This window comes from Dipodomys merriami, unplaced genomic scaffold (genome assembly GCF_024711535.1).
Source record: "Dipodomys merriami isolate MVZ:Mamm:240054 unplaced genomic scaffold, mDipMer1.0.p SCAF_63, whole genome shotgun sequence".
Classification (NCBI taxonomy): domain Eukaryota; kingdom Metazoa; phylum Chordata; class Mammalia; order Rodentia; family Heteromyidae; genus Dipodomys; species Dipodomys merriami.
The window spans coordinates 4,350,915-4,371,671 of NW_027206213.1; the positions used below are offsets into that span (position 1 = coordinate 4,350,915).

Below are 20,757 nucleotides of genomic sequence, written 5' to 3' on the forward strand. Positions count from 1 at the left end.
ACCCGGCCTTCCTGCTCCCAGCCCTTCCAGTAAAGCTCAAATGCGGTTGATTTTCTTCCATACATTGTCATCTGTCCTCAGAAGTTGAAAATGTAAGCTGAAAGCCATACCCATGCTAGCAAGTGCTTTACCACTGAGCGATACTCCACGCTTTTCTTAAAAGTTGTTTTTGGTTCTGTGATTTTCCCAATAGAAGAATCCTCCAGATCCTAATGAGACCATGTGTCCCAGAAGCAGGACAAAGTCCTCTTTCCCCCAGCAGCTTCCTCAGACCCCATTGCTGGTTCCAGGATGGTGGAAGGCTGTGTCAGCATGTGTCCTCTACTTGCTTCTTCGAAAAAGGACACTTGTAAGCTCAGGATGGGTGAGCTGCAGCTACCTGTTCCCAAATACCTGTTAAGAAAATAGCTGACAGCCGGGCACTGGTGGCTCACGCCTGTAATCCTAGCTACTCAGGAGGCTGAGATCTGAGGATCACAGTTCAAAGCCAGCCTGGGCAGGAAAGACTGTGAGACTCCTATCTCCAATAAACCACCAGAAAACCGGAAGTGGCGCTGTAGCTCAAGTGGTGGAGCGCTCGCCTTGATCTGAAGAGCTGAAGGACAGCGCCCAGGCCCAGAGTTCAAGCCCCACGACTGACCCAAAAAAAAAAAGAAAGAAAGAAAATAGCTGACAACTTCCAGTGACCACAGAGAGAGAGAATTGTCTAAGGGTCTGTCCAAGTCACTTGCACCTCCCCAGTATGAGATTGGGAGGTGAGGGGTTGGGGGATTGAAGGGAAACATATACAGATATATTTCAATGAAATGAAAATCTCTTGCAGTGATGAAATGTTGCTTTGGTTATGTCAGCTGTCAAGCTGAGCTCTATTTTGATGGTAGATTGCAGCAAAAATAATGCAAATATGGTTATAATTTGTAGTTTACCTACCTTTAAAAAAAAAAAGTCAAAATATCAACAGTCTCTGCAGACAAGACAGAAATTTTGCTGAAACTACAAATGGCTCCTGTCACTCTTGAACCACAGAAAAGTCAGGCTTGGTCAGACTTCTCTGACCTGTACTGTTTTTAGGACAAAGAAGGGTTGTATATGAGATCAAACAGATGTTAGATTATCAGTCACATCTCCTTCATTTTTACAGGAGGGATTTGAGGGTGGCTTTTCAGTACCCCCTGTACAGTGCTATTGTTACTTAACAGCACTGTACAATTCCTACATAATTTGGCCTACATCCTTTCTTTAACTTCTTTTTTCCATGCCTGTAGTTTTATTGCCCTTCTAAAATGGCCATTCACAGCCAGGCTTGGTGGTTCACTCCTTTAACCTCAGCATTCTGGAGGGCCAGAGACAAGGAGGATTGTGCATTCCAGGCCTCTCTGGATGATACAGGAGATGTTATCTCCAATAAAATAAAATAAAAACAGGAGCTGTGTATGTTTGTACAGCTATATACATACATACATACACTGCATATGTACATATGTAAGCCACGTGGAGAGGGCTTGGTCATTTGTGCCTTGAGATTTTTTTTTTCAGCTGTGTTCCTGGGACACAGGGTTTTGAAATGACCACACTTGTTTGTGTGCCTCTCTAGAGGAGGGATGAGGGGTTCATTCCACTTTCCCCCTTAACGAAGGAGGAGAAAGACATCATCCCTGGCAGCCCGAGGCACAGCTCTGCTACCTGCTACAGCTGTCTTACTCTGTCTCAAGCCCTTTTTGAAAAGCAAAGATTTTGAAGGAAACCCAAGGGCATTGTAGGGATGCACACAGTCCCGAAAACACAGGTCACTTTGCAGAGGATAGTCCTGACTCATCCTGAATGCCCTAAAAAGCCTGTAGTCAGCAGCCAGGATTCCATCCCAGGGTGGATGATTTAATATGCTCGTCTGACCTCTTAGTTTTTTTCACCATTCCACCTTGAGCTTTCCTGGGTCCAAGTTGACCTTCATAATGAAGAAGCCTGTCCTCAGGCCCAGGACATCTAGCAGGTATGTGCTTCTTTAGAAATTTTCAAGTAAACTTGGAAGAGTATCCAGGCTTTAATTGTCCTTCTTACTCTCTAGTCTTTCAGTGTTCTTCCCTCTCAAAGTCTTGTCTCAGCTCAGTTAGAGGGTGTTAGAGCCAGTCACAAAGCCTGGACCCCAATGGCTCACATCTGTAATCCTAGCTACTCAGGAGGCTGGGATCTAAGGATCATGTTCAAAGCCACCCCAGGCTCCAGTTAGTGTGCACGCATGCGCGCGCGCGCACACACACACACACACACACACACACACACACACACACACATCCAGCAATAGAAATGTGGCACCACTAATGAATAAGAATGCTTGAAGGTGTGAGGTAGGTAGGTAGGTAGGTAGGTAGGTAGGTAGGTAGGTATCTATACATCCATATCAGTCTATCTCTACATCCCTTACTCCCTTCCCCCTCTTTTTTCTAAATCAAGGTTGGTGCTTTATCATTTGAGCCATAGCTCTAATTCTGACCTTTTGCTGCTTAATTAGAAATAAGAATCTCACAGATTTTCCTACTTCAACTCTGGTCCTTTGGTCTCAGGCATGAGCTACCAGTACCCAACTCTCATTTCACTTTTGCATTAATCAACCTTGAAGAAGATTTTAGCCCCATTTGCAGATGTGAAAACTAGTTAAAGATGAACTTTTCAAGATAACATTCGTAATGAACAGAATGATTCCAGTCTAGTCTGCCTGAGCCTAGAACCTACTATTTTTTGTTTGTCTTGTCCAGTGCCTTGGATTACCTCCAACCCTAGCCTGTACCCTTCCTAATTGAACATCTGTTTAATAAACAGGCATTGTCATTGCATCAGCGTGAACCTTAGAGGCAAGATCGGAGGTTACTGTTGCAGGTGGCAAGGCCAGTGCCCACTGCATCATGATACACAAGACCTTCTAAGAGGCCACTGTCCCCGGAAAGCTATGCCAGCCTTTCTATCCACAGTCAGAAGCACTAATGAGCAGGCTCTGTATTAACAGGCAGACTCTGACCTTGCTCTGTCTGGGAAGCTTGTTGCTAAAGCCACTCCTCTTAGAAGCCTGAGGCCCTAAGCCCAGAGTACTCTCGGAGGGCCTTTGCTTTTGTTCTTCAGTTCAAAGCCTTAAGAGTAAGGCTGGCCAAACTCAGCCAGAGGAAGTGTGATTACCAGCCATGTCTTAAAAGTGGCACTGTGGATTGCTGAAGTGATAAGTATCATATGCTTACACACACAGATACCAGGGATATTTAAGACTCACTTGTGTGAATTCATGCAGAGCACACCACACAAGTGGTATTTTTCCATGGCTTTGTGGAGAGAGACCACAGCAGGGTTACAAGAGCACCAATTGCATGAGCGAGCTGAATACTCCCAGGGAGACCTTGTCCCTTGCTCTTCCTTAAGATGCTCTGATAAGACAGGCGTCAGTGGCTCACACCTGTAATCCTAGCTACTCAGGAGGCTGAGATCTGATGATCGCAGTTCAGAGCCAGCCCAGGCAGGAAAGTCCAAAAGACTTAACTCCAACTAATCACCAGCAAACCGGAAGTGGTGCTGTGGCTCAAGTGGTCGAGCACTATCCTTGCTCTGAAGAGCTGAGGGACAGAGCTCAGGCCCAGGGTTCAAGCCCCATAACCAACAACAACAACAAAAAAGATGGCTGATCCTTTTAGTTTGTAGGTCATCTCTGTCTTAGCCAGGTTTGTCTGGGAGTATAGATCTAATGGATGGAGCCACTCTTGCTTGCATGCCCTCCTGGAGTTCACTGCAAGCTGGGCTGGTATACCTTCAGTTGTGCCTCCTGCTGGAGGTCCTCCACTTTCTTGCTCCTTGGTGCAAATCCAACATTAGATTAGGAGATACTGGAAGGCTTTGCCTGTCTCACATGACTGACAGACATCTGGGGAGCTTTGTTCTTGGCTGTGCAGTGGGTTGAGTTCACGCAGGTTGGGGAGGGAGGATGGTGCCTAGGACAGTGAGGATTCTGCCTGGCTAATGGATACTAGGAAAACTGGGTGTGCCTTGTTTCTCAGAACGACTTTCTGCACATTGTTAACCCGAGCTTGGGTCACAGAAAATAGGGTGGATATGGGTGAACAGATGACTAACACAGAGATGGACCGTAATCTGTTAGCTGGCTTTCTGAGAACTAGATTCTGGGAGTGAGCATGCTACAGTGTTGAATAGGAAGATGACAGCTAACATAATAGGTGACTGTAATATGAATGTTGGACACAGATTTAACTCTTGAGGTTTGAATCATACGAAAGGGCCCTTATCTACTCATTGACAAGCTATTTATTGAAATCTTTAGAAAGCTTGGTATTTATTGGGAGAAACATCCATCTCTTTGTGTCCTGATTTGTATGATGTTTATCTTCTTACTTGGAAAAACTGTAATGTGTTCATCTCAACTAAACACCACATGGGGTAGGAAGCAGAAGCGTGCACGCACCTCACAGACAGCAACATGGTGTATGTGAAGGAATCGTGCAACTCAGGGCCTGGCACACTATTAGCACTTACTCAATATAACACCGTGCAGAGATGTTTGGGGTTGGGGGTGTATCTCAGTTGGTTTTAAGCAGCTGCTTAGCATGCACACAAGAACTAGGTTCAACCTCCAGCACCAAAAATTTTAAAAGTTCTTTGCTTGTTGTTATGTGTCTGCAATGGTAAAAGTAGGCAGTTGACTTCAAAGACCTAAGAAAAGGTAGACTGAGGAAAATGAGAAGTCTTAATTATCAGTTCAGTCTTTCCCAGTTATAGAGACTAAAGGGGAAAATAGCAACTCCTTCTGAGTTTGAAACTCTCAGAGGAAAAGCAACTGATGAGAGGCACTGTGTTATGGAGGGGGCGGGGGGGGGGGAGGTCAACCCTAGCCAATAGGGTTGTATGAGCTCCTCCTGTAGCCACAGATGACATTGCTACCTAATAAGCCCCACGGATGCAAATAGGATAGAGGGATAGAGAACGTCCCCCTCACAGAGCTGGTCCTCATTCTCCTGTGCAGTCATCCACCTCATTCCTAGATTAAAGCACCTCTAGCATTTGCATCTAGCTTCAAGAGATTACAAAAATTCATCCTAGAAAGCAAGTACTCAGGATAGCCCAGAGATGTCATTCTCTCTGAAAACAAATCCCAGGCTGCGATTGGCCTCACATGTAAAAACTTTGGTATTATTTTCACGTGCACACATCGTCTCCCCTGCTTGCCATCGCAGCTGGCAGTCAGGATCATAAATGAGGTGACTGTCCTCATTCACACTGGAGTCACTGGTGGGAACTGGTGTATTGAGCCGTTTCCCTGCAATGGGGTGCCACTTCCACATCTGATCAAACCAGCCCACCTTTCCTGGTGATTGGGTTTTTCCACTGGTGGAGACATGTCAGGTGGCCAGGGCAAGTTCAAGATTGGGGAAGATAACTGCAAGAGGCCATGACTGAAGAGTGGATGGATTTTGAGTAGAGCATATGAGAGTTCTGTATATGTTTTAATGATGGTTTGTTTTTTAATTAACTAGACGGCTACAGACAGTTCTTCTAATTCCTCTCAGAAGCGGGAACAACCTACTCGGACAATCTCCTCTCCCACATCTTGTGAGCACCGGAGGATTTATACCCTGGACCCATACCCCACAGACCATTATCACCTTGACCAGGTAAGCAGCATCCTTTCCTTCTCACCCCTCAGAATGGCCTCCTTCTTGGCCTGATACTCCAGCCTAGCCTTCTTTGGCTCTCCTGATTTGTACCCTACCCACAATGAAGGTGTTGGTGGTGGCAGTTCAGCCCTGCTTGACATTTTCTTGAGCCAGATATCCTACCACACCCTTTGTATGCTTTAAATTAGCCCTTATAAATCACTTCGGAGACAGGTTTGTCGGCATCCCCAGGTTATAGATGAGGATGGAGAGCCGTGAAGTACCCGAGGGACTGAGATTCAAGTCCACATCTGGTCTCACCCAGAATACTAGGATAGCTCTGTGTTCCTTGGTCCCAAGGGCCTTCGGGCTTAGTGTGAAAGCATTAGGTCTTGATGAATGCTATACGCTTGGCATGGGCCCCCTGACACCAGAGGCTGTAGGCCAGTCTTGCTCAGGGAGATGTAACTGCAGTCTGGGATTCAATAATTCAACAAATATTTACTGAACAGCAGTTTTATGGAACAAGTTCCCAAATTGTGGGGCATGGACTGGTGCCTGTATGGCTACTAAACTGCTTTCAGATGAGAAACAGAGAATTCTTCTTAAACCTAAATAAAGCTAGATTTGTTTGATTCTTTCTTAAAGGATCATTTTATTGTGTGCTTCCTAATATTTTGACATTAAGATGTTCTTTTTTAAAAAAAATCACATTACAGTCTCAGTGACTTTTTTTTAAACTTCCCTTCTACAAAATAAAAATGAGAAAAAGCCAAGATTTGTTTTAAATCCTTCCAGATGATGATTTTTCAAAGACTGGGGAGCTGTGATTGGGAGAGTCTGGCAGGAAATAGAGCAAAATGTATGATGTGTAATAATAAAAAAAAATTTTTTTTAAGTATTATGTGGCCTCCCCTTCAGAGAGCTCTTGATCTCATGGGAAGTACTGGGCAAATACCTTACCATGGGGTTAGTTCTAGAGCAATATATACTGACATGGATAGTATTCGACATCAAGCATCCTGTGAACCAGGAGCTTAGCTAACCTCCAAGCATTTGGTAGAGAGTTACTAAATTCTGTAGTCTTATGTTTGACTGCAGTGGGTCACTCCAAAGCCATGCTCCTACTTCCTGAGACACCCTCATGCCCAGAGGCCTTTAGAGGTGGGGAATCTCATTCTTTGCCTGGCCATGGCAGAAGTATAAGCTACACATGGAATGACTATTTTCTAGGACCTGTTGATCTGGCCCAGATACTGTTGTATGTAAACTATAGTAAGACTAACTACAGAGCAGACACCCTAAGGGATAGTATAGCCTAAATGTGAAAGTTTGTGAGTATGACTGGGTCTAGGTACTCACTATTTGACGGATCCTAGCAGGATTCAAATCTACTCAGCTTCTGGTTGATCCTTTTCATATCTGTATATCTCTTTCAAATCAAATTTTAACCAGATGACAAGGTGCACCTTGTGTAGGTTCCTATGCTACATTTTCTGGCACCACCTATTGTTCTAGAGAACAGGACCCCAAGTACAAAAATGCATTTCATGTTGTGACCCAGTGTGCACAGTAAATTACAAAAGTTTCAGAGAACAGAACATAAAAGCAGGTAGTGCAACCCCAGTATTCATAGTCTTTTTTTTTTTAAGTCCCAGCCAATTGTGCAACAGAGCATACTGTACCAAAATGGGCAGAACTATAAAGGAGGCTGTTAGAACTCCATCTATTGCATGCACTACTATGGTGGGACCTTCCTGGGGGAGGTAGGAAGAGAGAATTGTGGGGGCTACATCTTACTGTGTCTCCATCTGGGCTTCCGAATATGCATCCACGTGCATCCTTATTGTTCACTTCCTGCATGTGGTGACACATCACAAGGAAAGGGAAAAAATTCTGGGCCCACCTACTTAATTGGATTCCTGACTCTGTAATGGATAGAAATTCAAATACAGTTGTCGATCATCCTGTAAAGGGTCACTTCCCGGCTGGGCCTGCAAGCACTGCTTGGCTGGAGCCTGTAATCCTAGCTACTCAGGAGACTGAGCTGTAAGGATGGCAGCCTGGGCAAAGCAACTTCACAAGATTCTTACCTAGATCTCCAATTAACCAGCAGACAGCCAGAATTAGGAGCTGTGGTTCTCGTGGTAAGAGTGCTCGCAGCCTTGAGGGAAGGGGAAAAAAAGCTAAGGGGGGTGCTGGCATCAACTATTAATAATGAATTAATTCACTAACTCATTTCAAGAAATGGTAGCTTCCTGCCAGAAATGTCTGGGGGTGGAGGTTTGGATGAGATAGATGTGTGTTTTGAGGGATCGCTGCTGTTAACACCCGGCCTGCTTCCCCTCCTCCCCGGGGCAGCGGATGCCCAGGCCCTACCCGCAGGTGAGCTTCCCGGAGGACGACGAGGAGGTCGTGCGCATCAACCCCCGGGAGAAGATCTGGATGACGGGCTACGAGGACTACCGCCACGCCCCGGTGAGGGGCAAGTACCTGGACCCTGCGGAGGATGCCGACTCGTACGTGCACTTCGCCAAGGGCGAGGGCCCCAAGCATGACTACAACTACCCCTACGTGGACTCGTCCGACTTCGGCCTGGCCGAGGACCCGAAGGGCCGCGGGGGCGGCGTGATCAAGACGCAGCCGCCCCGGGGGAGCAAGGGCCGGCGGCGCAAGGAGGACGGCGAGCGCTCGCGCTGCGTGTACTGCAGGGACATGTTCAACCACGAGGAGAACCGCCGGGGCCGCTGCCAGGACGCGCCCGACCCCGTGAGAACTTGCATCCGCCGGGTGAGCTGCATGTGGTGCGCCCACAGCTTGCTCTACCACTGCATGTCGGACCCCGAGGGAGACTACACAGACCCTTGCTCGTGCGATACCAGCGACGAGCAGTTTTGCCTCCGGTGGGTGGCTCTCATTGCCTTGTCTTTCTTGGCCCCCTGTATGTGCTGTTACCTGCCCCTCCGGGCCTGCCACCACTGCGGAGTCATGTGCAGGTGCTGCGGCGGGAAGCACAAAGCGGCCGCCTGACTCAGTTTCCCCCAACCCCCCCATTCCCTTCTCCCTTGCCTTCCACCCCCACCCCCATCTCCATCCTCAGCCTCCAGGGAACTTGTTGTCTCTTACACACCCTCTTCCCGGCTCCCTTTCACCCGAAGGGGCAAGGGGAGCCACTGAGGCCTCTTTTTCTTGGTCACCATTCATTCCAGTCTGGGGAACTTGCCCGGTGGGCTCTCCACTCCCCAGGGCCCCGGTTGTCAGCCACACACACCCCTCCACAACTCGTACAGTGTTCTGGTGGAAAGGAACCTTCCGCAGAGACTCTTGTATTCTTACCAACCTGTAATCACGCTGTCTTTTCTCCAGGTGTTGATTTCCTGTCTCGCCTCGCCCACCCCGGCTCCCCCCCATACCCAACCCTCCCCACACACACCTCTTCCAGTTCAAAGAAGTCTGCAGTGCAAACGACTAGAATTGGGTTGGGGGGCGGGGCGGAATTGTCGTGGGTGGTGTGTTCCAAAAGCACGGAAGACTTAAACTTTCTCTGGGTTCACCTTGCCTGTTGCTAGCGAGCACCAGGCTCCTGCAGCAAATGTTAAGTCGGAGAAGGAGAAAACCCTTGCAACAGCAGTAGTCTAACCTGCAGCCAGTTACCTTGTGTAGGAGATGAGCTAGTCAACAATCTTGTACTACAGAATAATAGCGCTTTAACTTTTCTACAGCTAAGTTAACCATGTAAGCTGCGGTTTCCATCTTTAGTCGTCATTCCCATACCACACCAAATCTGTTGAACTTATTCACTGATGCAAAATACTCGCCTGCAAAACGACTGAGAATTGAGCCTTAACTTCAGATTAACTTATGAGAATTAAGAAAAATTCCTTTAACTGCATTGCATCTCTTGGACCAGGGCTAGAAAGGGGATTCCAGGTTTCTAGGAGCCCCCCCCCACCTCAGTTTTCCCTGTAACACAGAACTTTCTAGAATTGTGTTGCCACCACTTCTTAAAAAAAAAAAAACAACCAACTTAGCAATATTAGAATAACATGGATGAAGTAAGAAATTTTGCTCATTGTTTTTGTAATCCAGACACAAATCCATGTTTGCTAAGAAGCACTGAAGTTGTAGTGAATAACAACACACTCCGAGCTTCCCTAACCCCGGTGACAGTTTTATATTAACCAGGGAGGATTTTAAATGCGATACATTTAAACCCACCATTTGAAGAGTGGTGGATTGCATTTTGTCAGTGGGTTTATGTTTCTGGTTTTCCTTTTGGACTCAATTTCACATCATCAAACTCTTCATTTATACTTGGGAAAAAACAAGGCCATATGTAAAAACCCTTCCAATGCCTAAGTGTCTTTCTCCTGCAACTCTACATCCAGCCTTGCCACTTGGGTGCACAGTGGGTCAGGTTGCCAACTGATTCTGCCTGTCGCCTTGCCACGTAGGAGGCTTCTAATTAGCTGGAAAAGAGTATTTTTCTAATATAAGGAATAGCCAAATCTTATTGAAGAAAGAAGCCAGGTGCTGGTGGCTCACACCTGTAATCCTAGCTTACTCAGGAGGCAGAGATCAGGAGGATTGCAGTTCAAGGTCAGCCTGGACAAAAAAAGTTCATGAGAACACATCTAAACCAATAGTTGGGTTCAACGATGTGTACTTGTCATCCCCAGTGTGTAGGATATAAGAAGTTGAGATCAGGAGGAATCGATGTTCCAAACCAGACTAGGCTAACAACTTTTAGGATAACCTCCTTGGATCTCAACCAAAAAAAAAGGCTGGATATGGTGGTGCATACCTTTTACCCCAGTTCAAGTGACAAGTATAAATAGGAAGATCAAGGTCCAGCCCAGTCTTGGCAAAAAGTGAGACCCTAATCTCAAAAATAACCAGAGCAAAAAAAAAAAAAAAAAAAAGGTAGGAGGAGGGGGACAAGGGAGTGTGAGGTTCAAGCAAGTGCAAAGTTCTAAGCTCAAACCCCAGTATACCTCCCCCTCCTCTAAAACAAAAATGAAAGGTGAAGAGGGGTTACTGTACCTAGCATAGTACAATCAGATCTTTCCATGGTAATTGCCAGTGAGAGGCTTTGCCTAGTCCCCTACCCACACCCCTCACTTCCCACGGTCCCCTTTCTTTATTGCACTCAAGACTTCAGTGTTCAAGGAAAGGACTCTTCCAACCTGCCAGTCACATTGGGAAAATGCTAGCCATGCTTACCTTTGTCAGGAGTGTTTTATTTCTTTGAGACAGATCGTCAGTGTAAATACCCCAGTCAGTGTGCTGATGACTTAGTTGGTAGATGTTTTCATTTGTTAGAATGACTGGTTGGAGCTATCCAGTGTGGAAAAGGAGCAGAGAGCTGCGCGTCGGGATCCGTGGAAGGGAAGAGAACCCCCTTCTGGAGAACATCTAGCAGACCCTCAGCCAGCCTCCTACTGTGGAGAGACCACTGTCCCCTGCCTGAGGGACCGCCTCGGGGCCTTTCTCTAAGGTCCCCTCTGCAAAGCACAACACTAATGTATGTTTCGTCAGACCTCAGTTACGTCGCCCCTATTTATTTCAGTAAGAACACACGGGTCCCTTTGTGTTGGTCACCTGTATGTAGCTGTCACTCATCCTGTCTTCCTCAGCCCCTTGCTGGTTTTCATCTCTTGAAGAGTGTATGCTAGTGAATCTGACTCTGTGTATCTACCCTTTGGTTTTGTGAAGGCAGTGGTTCAGGGCACAAAGACAGCCATGGGGACATTTGTGTAAATACAAATACGTCTGTCTCTCTTCGCCACACTGAAGCTGAACAGTGTGCCGTATTTTCCCAGTCAGCTTTGCCATACTGATGTCAATCATTTGAGAGAAATTATTCAGATTTTATTTTTGTATCTGTGGTAACAAAACATTAACCAAAAGATTTTTCTGTTTAGAAGCTTCCCTGACACACACATACACACACACACACACACACACACACACACACACACACACACATCCCAAAGCTATTTGCTGACATTAACAAATTAAAGTGCCTGAAGCATAATTCATTCTTTACCTGTATACTAAAAAAAAAAAAACCCTGTTGTATTGATTTTTTATAATAAGCCTTTTTACCTGTGTAAAATATATATATACAAGTGTATGATGTATATTTTAGTTCTTAACTTTTTTTTATGGTTTCTAATATGTTTGACCAATGTAGCCATTGCGTTAAAATGTATCATGTAAATATAAAAACATCCTATCAGATTGCTGGCTTTGGAGTATTTGTCTGGCTGGAGCTGGGGAGGGAGTCAAGCCTTGGTGTCTGGCACACAGGATGGGATGTACAGACACACACAGGATGGGATGTGCAGACACCGGTCTGTTTTTGTGAGGCCCTTCCTGCCTTTAGTTATGTCATGTTCCCCAGGGAAGACTGCAGCTCCATGGGCTCAGATGCCTCAAGTGAAAGGAATGCTGTGTGACACACAGACACACACGCACACACACCCCACCGCCTGGGAAACACCCCCTCATCCTAGGCCTGCCTTCCCGCACTGTCCCTCAGAGGGAACAGCTGTACTTCCTCCAGTTTTCCACCAGTTCCTGCTCAACCTCGGGTGTGGGTGTATGTAAGAATTTCTCACAGAAGACTGCTTCAAACTTCAGGACCCTTGCTCCTCAGCAGCACTCACTCTCCAAATGCACCCTGTGACAATCTCCAGGAGGAAAGAAAACATGAGGTCTTTTGAGGGTCGCAGAGGAAAGCTGGCTCCTTTAGAAGGGCCTTCCATCTTAGTGTTAACTCTTCCCCCATAGGCATGACTTTCCCAAGCCACCAACCAAGGGAGCTACTGCAAGTTAGTGAGAGAACTAGAGGGCAGGACCTAACAAGACCTTCCTTGCTCTCCATTCTTCGTGTTCGGCTGTTTTACAGTTGATGAACCCAGCCTTACAATGGGTAACTAATGTGACCCGAAGTCACATGAGGCCAGCTGGTCCAGGCAGGCCGGGACTAGCACCCAAAGCCTTCCCTCCCCAGCTGCCTTACAATGGTTTGTTGCCTTTGGTACCCTGTGTACTTGGCCAAGAACTTGGCATCTTGTTCTATTCCAAAAAGCCTGCTAATCTTATCCAGGAGTGCTTAGGGGCCATCCAGGTAGGAGAAAAATGGGTGGGTGCTATCTCAGGAACTTCAAATTTTTATTTTTTGTGCCAGTCCCAGGGCTTGAACTCAGGGTCTAGGCACTGCCTTTTAGGTTTTTTCACTCAAGGCTGGCACTCTACCAGTTGAGCCACAGCTCTATCTTTTTACTGGTTAATTGGAGAGAAAAGTCTTACAGACTTTCCTGCCCTGACTTTGAACCATGATTCTCAGATCTCAGCCTCCTTATTAACTAGGATTTCAGGTTTGAGCCACCAGTTCCTGGACCTCTACAAAATTGAGTGGTCTCTACAGAAACGTCATTCTATCAAGCTCATTGAATACTTGGTACCATTAGCCGTTTGGGCAAAATGACCTCACCTGAGTTGAGCTTCCCAGAAAATCTTAATCACGAGACCCAAGACCAGGTGCTTAACTTAGCATAAGGTCCAAAGACAAGTTGTTGAGGCAAAGTGACTATTCAAAAAAAAAAAGCCAGCTACGGGCTGGGAAGGTGGCTCGGTGGTAGAGTGCTTGCTTCACATGCATGAAGCCCTGGGTTTGATTCCTCAGCACCACATAAGCGGGAAAAGCTGGAAGTGGTGCTGTGGCTCAAGTGGTAGAGCACTAGCCTTGAGATGAAGAGCTGAGGGACAGCGCCCAGGCCCAGAGCTCAGACCCCAGGACCAACAGCAACAACAAAAAGGCAGCTACTTCTTGTCTGGGGAGTGTACTAGGGATGATAAACTGGTGGATATCACCTCACAGGTGGAGGTTGTAGCCAAGTAACACAACTGATTCTAATCACCTAGCCTTCTGTAGTCTCAGGAATGGAGACCATTATTTCCTCCCGCTTTTCTTATCCCTGATAATCCAGTCACGTCCGTTTCTGCCATTTCTCAATGGACAGGCTAGATGAGCTTCTTACTGATTACCAAACTCCTGATAAGGAAAGATCATACTTCACTTGGAAGGCAAGGGACAGGTCAGGTGAACTAGGGAGTGACTGCTCCTAGTAAAGGGAGCACATGGAAAAAGTTCAGTGTTCTACCCTAGTTACAGTGTGACCCACAGAAGAGGCGCTCTGCTTTTCTTTCTTCCTTTGCTCTGGGCCCTTAGGAAACCAGGAGCTGGAGAAAATTCTGTTTCAAAACACAGCAGGCCAAAGCACATGGTGGATATTGATGTTCTATTCCTTCTTTCACCTTGTGATTCTGAATTCAGTTGTCTTTCCTTGAAGAGCTTTCTAGTATGTTAATAGCCCAAGTGAGAGTTGCACAGGTTCAGTAAGGCTGGCTACCTACTGGAGAGGAAGTCAGTGGCCTTGGTTCTGCAGGACAGGCTGGGCCCTGCTCAGTGGTACTTGTTGATTGACACTATTTGCCTGCACTTTCTGCTGCTTCAGGAGCACTATCCCTCTCCTAAACAGTGGACCCACACAAGCAGGCCAGGGTGGTTGGATAAGCCCTCAAGGCAGTTTTAATTTCTTTTGTGGGTCATGGGGCTTGAACTCTGGGCCTGAGCGCTGTCCTTGACCTCTTGAGCTCAAGACAAGTGCTCTGCCACTTGAGCCGTAGCACCACTTCCATTTTTCTGGTGATTGGAGATGAGTCTCACGGACTTGCCTGCCCAGGCTGGCTTTGAGCTGTGATCCTCAGATCTCAGCCTCCTTGAGTAGATAGGATTATAGGGGTGAGCCATTGGTGCCTGCAGCAGTTTTAATTTATCCCTCTCCATAAGCAGATAATCAAAGGGCCAGCTTGTGAAGACAGAATGAGGGGACCTTCCATCTATGCCAATATTCCCCACCATAGGCCTGCAGAACTATTTGGCTTTCCAATTTGTATAGTGAGATGGTTAGATGGACCATTTGATTGTTTTTCTGATTTGTTTGGTAGTTTGGCATAGTTTTCTATTTTCACAGTGCTGGGGATTGAATTTAGGGCTTCGTGTTTGCTGAGTTCCACTCTTAACACTGAGTTCTAGCTTCATCCAGCCTGCATTTATTTAAGCCTGGGCCACATGTGTTGAACAAAGGGAGATGGCGCTGGTTGCATTTCACTCACCAGACACCATCTGTGACTGGGCCTGATAGGGCCTACACAGCTTCTTCAGCTGGAACATCCAGGATTAGTACTTGTGAAGAGAGGCAGCTTCTGCAGGGCAGGCTGTGGGCTGGAGGCTTTGTACATTTATAAGAGAAGATAAAGTTCCTATGATAGTCATATTTGGTATCCTTTTCTTCTCTTAGGTCATTTCTCTTTTTTTTCCACCAAAAGCCAAGGTGGGTCAGGTGTAGTAGCATATCCTTAAAACCTTCAACATTTGGGCTGGGAGGGTGGCTCAGTGGTAGAGTGCTTGCCTTGCATGCTCGAGGCCCTGGGTTTGATTCCTCAGCACCACATAAGCAAAAAAAGAAAAAAGCCGGAAGTGGTGCTCTGGCTCAAGTGGTAGAGCGCTAGCCTTGAGCTGAAGAGCTGAGGGACAGCGCCCAGGCCCAGAGTTCAGGCCCCACGACCGGACCCAAAAAAAAAAAAAAAAAAAAACCTTCAACATTTAGGAAGCAGAGATTGGAAAATCCTGAGATGGAATTTAAAATTTTATCTCAAAATTAAAAAGTTTGGGACAGAGGGGTTCTGACTATAATATCAAATAACATATGAAGTTGTAAAAATGTTACTGTAAAAATATTCAACTGAAAGTTTCCTTGTATTCATTTGCTAAGAATACTGTAGCCAGATACCACAAACTAAGTGACTTACTAACAGAAATGTACTATAGGCTGGAGGCCAATAGTCTCAAGATCGAGGTATCAGCAAGGCTGTCAAGGAAGATCCATCCCAGACCCTTCCCCTTCTCCTTGGCTTGTGGTTGGCTGCCTTCTCCCTACCTCTATGCATGTCTCTGTCAACATTTCTGTCTTTTGGGTAAGCTAAGTGGTAGAGCATTTGCCCAACATTCCTGAAGTCCTTGGGTTTGCTTCCTAGTAAAACACAGACACACAGACACACACACAAACACAGCTACACACACACATACACACAAAAGCACTTTTTATAAGGACATCATTTACATTGGAACCAGACTCATCTTAAGGACCTAATTTGAATTTGATTATTTCTGTAAAAATCCTATCTTCAAGCCAGTGTGGTATGGTAGCACATACCTGTGATCTCAACTATTCAGGAAAGGGAGGTTGGAGGATCAGTTCCAAAGATGACTGGGTAAAATTAGCTCACAGCCATATCTGGAAAAATAAAATAAAATAAAAGTAAAGGATCTGGGGCATAGCTCAAGTTAAAAATCAAAGACTCAGAAAGCAGGACACTTAGAGGCTCACAGCTATAATCTAAGCTCCTCAGGAGAGTGAGATCTAAGGATCATAGTTCAAAGCAAGTCTCACAGACTTTCCAATTAACCACCTGAAAACTAGAAGTGGAGCTGTGGCTCAAAGTGGTAGAATGTTAGCCTTGAGCAAAAGAACTCAGGGACAGTGACCAGGTACTGAGTTCAAGGCCCACAACTGACAAAAAAAAAAAGACCCTGAGTTCAATCCAAAGTGTCACAAAAAAAGACCCGCTCCCCATCTCCAAATAAAGTCATATTCTGAGGTCCTAGAAGTTAGGCTCCAACATTTGAAGAGGGGGCATAATTGGACTCCTAACTCTCCCCCTATTACATCAAAGGTAGCCACTATATCCTGTACTGTCTGTGTGTACACAAACGTATACACATGTATACATATACACTAGTACATGTATACATAAAATACATGTGTATGATGTTCATGGACGTATTTTATCTTTGAGGGGAACCAAAAAAGCCACATACTGCTTTGAAGATGATATTTGTGTGATCTATGTGTGCTGGGCCGGAGCTTGAACTAAGGGCCTGGGTGCTGTCCCTCAGCTTTTGTCCAAGGCTAGCACTTGAGCCACAACTCTACTTCTGGCTTTTTGGTAGTCAATTGCAGATAAGAGTCCACAGACTTTTCTGCCCATGCTGGCTTCAAACCATGATCCTCAGATCTCAACTTCTTAAGTAGTTAGGATAACAGGAGTGAGCAACTAGTGCCTGGCTAAAATCAGATTTTTTTTTTCAAGGCCAGTGCTCTACCACTTTGAGCCACAGTGCCACTTCCAGTTTTCTGGGGGTTAATAAGAGATAAACATCTCATAGACTTTCTTACCTGGCTGACTTTGAACCACAATCCTCAGATCTCAGCCTCCTGAGTAGCTAGTATTACAGATGTGAGCCACTGGTGCCTGGCTAAGAATCAGATTTTTTTTTTTTTTTGTCAGTCCTGGGGCTTGAACTCTGGGCCTGGGTGCTGTCGCTCAGCTCTTCAGCTCAAAACTAGCACTCTACCACTTTAGCCACAGTGCCACTTTTGGTTTTCTGGTGCTTAACTGGAGATAAAAGTCTCATCACAGACTTTCCTGCCCAGGCTGGCTCTGAACCACAAACTTCAGATCTCAGCCTTCTGAGTAGCTAGGATTACAGGATTGAACCACCGGTGCCTGGCTAAGAATCATATTTTTAACTCAGCAGAATTTTCTTCAGTGATAGTTTCTGTACTTTTCTGTCAAGTTTCTTCCTCTGGATATATTGTTCATTGCTGCTCTCACCTTCCTTCTCTACTGCATTCTCCCATCATTTTCATCTTGGCCTTTTATTAAATTGTACCCTGGGATAGTTTCTTTTTGTTGTTGTTGGTTGTGAGCTTGAACTCTGGACCTGGGCACTGTCCCTCAGCTCTTCAGCTTAAGGCTAGCACTCTACCACTTGAGCCATAGCACCACTTCTGGCTTTTTCTGTCTATGTGGTGCTAAGGAATTGAACCCAGGACCTCATGCATGCAACGCAAGCACATCTACCACTGAGCCACCTTCCCATCCCCTCCCCCATCATAGTTTCTAATATGACCTTTGTAGCATCTCTCCAAAAGTGAGCTGTAGACCCCTGAAATTCCTGAGCTAAAAACTGTCCTATGACATTCTTTGCTTTTTTTTCCACTGGGTTGACATTACAAAACAGTGTTGCTGGTGCCTTAGGCTACCAAATCATTCTGATCTGTTGTGTGCCTCACTTCCACACATCCTCCCAGAAGAAATGACAGTGTCATTCAAGAATATGCTTCATGAAGTAGTTTATCTGCATATATGAAAATAGAACTATGAAGCCTATATAAATGGTTTTTTAAATAGCAGAGTAGGATAAGGAGTAGTGACAAAAGGGGTAAAGTTGATCAGGATACATTGTATATATGTATGAAAATGTCACAGCAAAGTCCCCTGTGCAACTAATACTGTATATGCTAATAAAGAAAGAATGTGCTTCGTAAAGGAACAAATAATGTTTTTAATAAATATTAACCCTTGAGTTTACATCTTTTTAATATTCTATGTAACAAAATGGAGCCTATGCAGAAAGCACTTCTATCACACAGTTAAGTATGTTACCTCTAGAAAAATCTCAAGTGTTGGGAACTGCAAGCTAAACTAGTGGCGTCTGTCATGAGAGAACACTTTCTTCTTTTTCGTTATTAGTCAGTTGTGGGGCTTAAACTCTGGGCCTGGGTGCTGTCCCTCAGCTCTTCAGCTCAAGGCTAGTGCTCTATCACTTGAACCACAGTGACACTTCCAACTTTTTCTGCTTATGTGGTTCTGAGGAATTGAACCTAGGGTCTCATGCATGCAAGGTAAACACTCTACCACTGAGCCACATTCCCAGCTCCTGAGAGAGAGAGAGAGAGAAAGAGAGAGAGAGAGAGAGAGAGAAAGAGAGAGAGAGAGAGAGAGAGAGAGAGAGAGAGAGAGAGAGAGTACTTTTAATAGAAGAGTTACTGACTGACAGACTTTCATTGTCCTTCTGTCTGTGTGATTATTTAGGAGGGCACTTGGCAGACCCTTTCTCAAAAAAAAAAAAAAAAAGCCAAATGAGCCTGACTTCAAGGAAGACAACTGACAGTATTTGTTGCCAGTGATAAAACTTGAATGTTGAAGCAATAACTGGAATATTGTAAAAGGAAAAAAAACCCACATCTATTCACTAGTGTTGACAGTTTCCCAACAGTTTTCTCACAAGGAATTGATAGCACTGAGAAATGTGATTTGGGCTTGGTAGTGTGGTTCAGTGGTACATCACTTACCTTGAACACATGAGGTCTGTTAATTCAGTGAACCAGTATCTTCCAAATGACCAAGACATACTGCTATAAAATAATGCATGGGGGAAAACATTCATTCAGAGTACTACAATACATTTTAGTGTACTAAAGAGATATGGTCTCAGGCTTCATATTGTAATGTAAAATTCATCATCAAGAAAGTATCACTTAAACTAGGTGTCAGTGGCTCTCACCTGTAATCCTAGCTACTTAGGAAGCTGAGATTTGAGGAAACTAGCCCACGCAGTAAAGTCCAATCAACCACCAGAAAACTGGAAGTGGCAGAAAGTGGTAGAATGCTAGCCGTAAGTGATAAAGCTCAGAGACAGTGCCCAGGCCCTGAGTTCAAGCCCCACAACCAACAACCACAAAAGCAACAACAACAACAAAAAAAAAAAGGAACTATCATTTGTAAATTTTGGCATAATATTAAAGAAGACTTTGATTTCAAGAGATGATCATAATTTTCCCCTTCCAACAACCTCATCTCTGTCTGGGGCCAGATTTTCTTCATATACATCAACCAAAACAATGGCTTACTACAGATTGAATTGACCAGCACATGTGATACCATGTGGAATTTTTTTTTTTTTTTTTTTTTTTTTTGTCGGTCGTGGGGCCTGAACTCTGGGCCTGGGCGCTGTCCCTCAGCTCTTCAGCTGTAGACTAGCGCTCTACCACTTGAGCCTCAGCCCACTTCCGGCTTTCTCTGCTTATGTGGTGCTGAGGAATCGAACCCAGGGCCTCATGCATGCAAGGCAAGCACTCTACCACTGAGCCACCTTCCCAGCCCCCAAGCACATGTGATAATCCAGCCATTTTCTATTAAAGAGGTTTGCAAGCTATAAGCAAATGATTCTTCTCACTACACTAGTTTGCATTTTGCAAATATAGTTATTTTTCATTAAACATTCTATTAACATTAAAAGAAGTTTTTAAAATTTTTATATGAATTTTATTGATTTATTTGACTCAACAGTGCTAGTGATTGAATCCAGGACCTCACACATGGTAGTCAAATGCTCTACTACTTGAGGTAGGACCCAGCCCAAATTTTTTTTTTTTTTGGGTCCGGTTGTGGGGCCTGAACTCTGGGCCTGGGCGCTGTCCCTCAGCTCTTCAGCTCAAGGCTAACGCTCTACCACTTGAGCCACAGTGCCACTTCCGGCTTTTTCCTTTTTGCTTATGTGGTGCTGAGGAATCGAACCCAGGGCCTCAAGCATGCAAGGCAAGCACTCTACCACTGAGCCAACTTCCCAGCCCATCTAGCCCAAATTTTAATAAATATTTTTAGTTGCTTAGCTTTAATTCCTAATACAGCTATTTGAATAGCTATAATTCACTCATATTGAAGATCTTCAGGGATCTCATTAGTTTTATATGTTTATTTATTATTTGTTTGTTACACAGGTACTGGGGCTTGAACTCTGCACCTGGGCACTGTCCCTTAGCTTTTTAGCTCAAGGCTAACACTCATCAGTTGAGCCACAACTCCACTTCTGGCTTTTTTGTGGTTAATGAGGATAAGATTCTCGAAGATTTTCCTACCTAGTCTAGCTCTGAAAACCTAAACTGGCTTTGAACTGTGATCTTTAGAGTTTATCCTCCTGCATAGCTAGGATTAGAGGCATGAGTCACTGTGCCCAGCCCAATTAATTTTTTACTTGTATAGAGGGATACTGAGAAGATAGTGCAAACACAGGTTGTTTGTTGTCAATTCTCTTATTCTCTCCAGTGCAGCTTTCACTCTGACCCTTCTATTTTGGTTACTTTGTATTCACCACTTATTTTAGGTAGCTCTCTTTGTATCTTTTCTTATCTGA

The 20,757-nt window shown here is 45.1% G+C and overlaps 1 protein-coding gene across 2 annotated transcripts in view; it reads left to right on the forward strand.

Annotated features, from left to right (window-relative positions):
• The window catches only part of Spred2 (sprouty related EVH1 domain containing 2), a 128,306-nt gene extending 116,675 nt beyond the window's left edge, over window positions 1–11,631 (forward strand). For both annotated transcript variants that reach the window (XM_070004508.1, XM_070004509.1), the window contains exons 5-6: window positions 5,526–5,663; window positions 8,007–11,631. In XM_070004508.1, coding sequence (XP_069860609.1) covers window positions 5,526–5,663; window positions 8,007–8,675 — 807 coding nt within the window. In that variant the 3' untranslated portion in view covers window positions 8,676–11,631. The remainder of the gene's footprint in view (window positions 1–5,525; window positions 5,664–8,006) is intronic.
• Window positions 11,632–20,757: the final 9,126 nt, after the last annotated feature.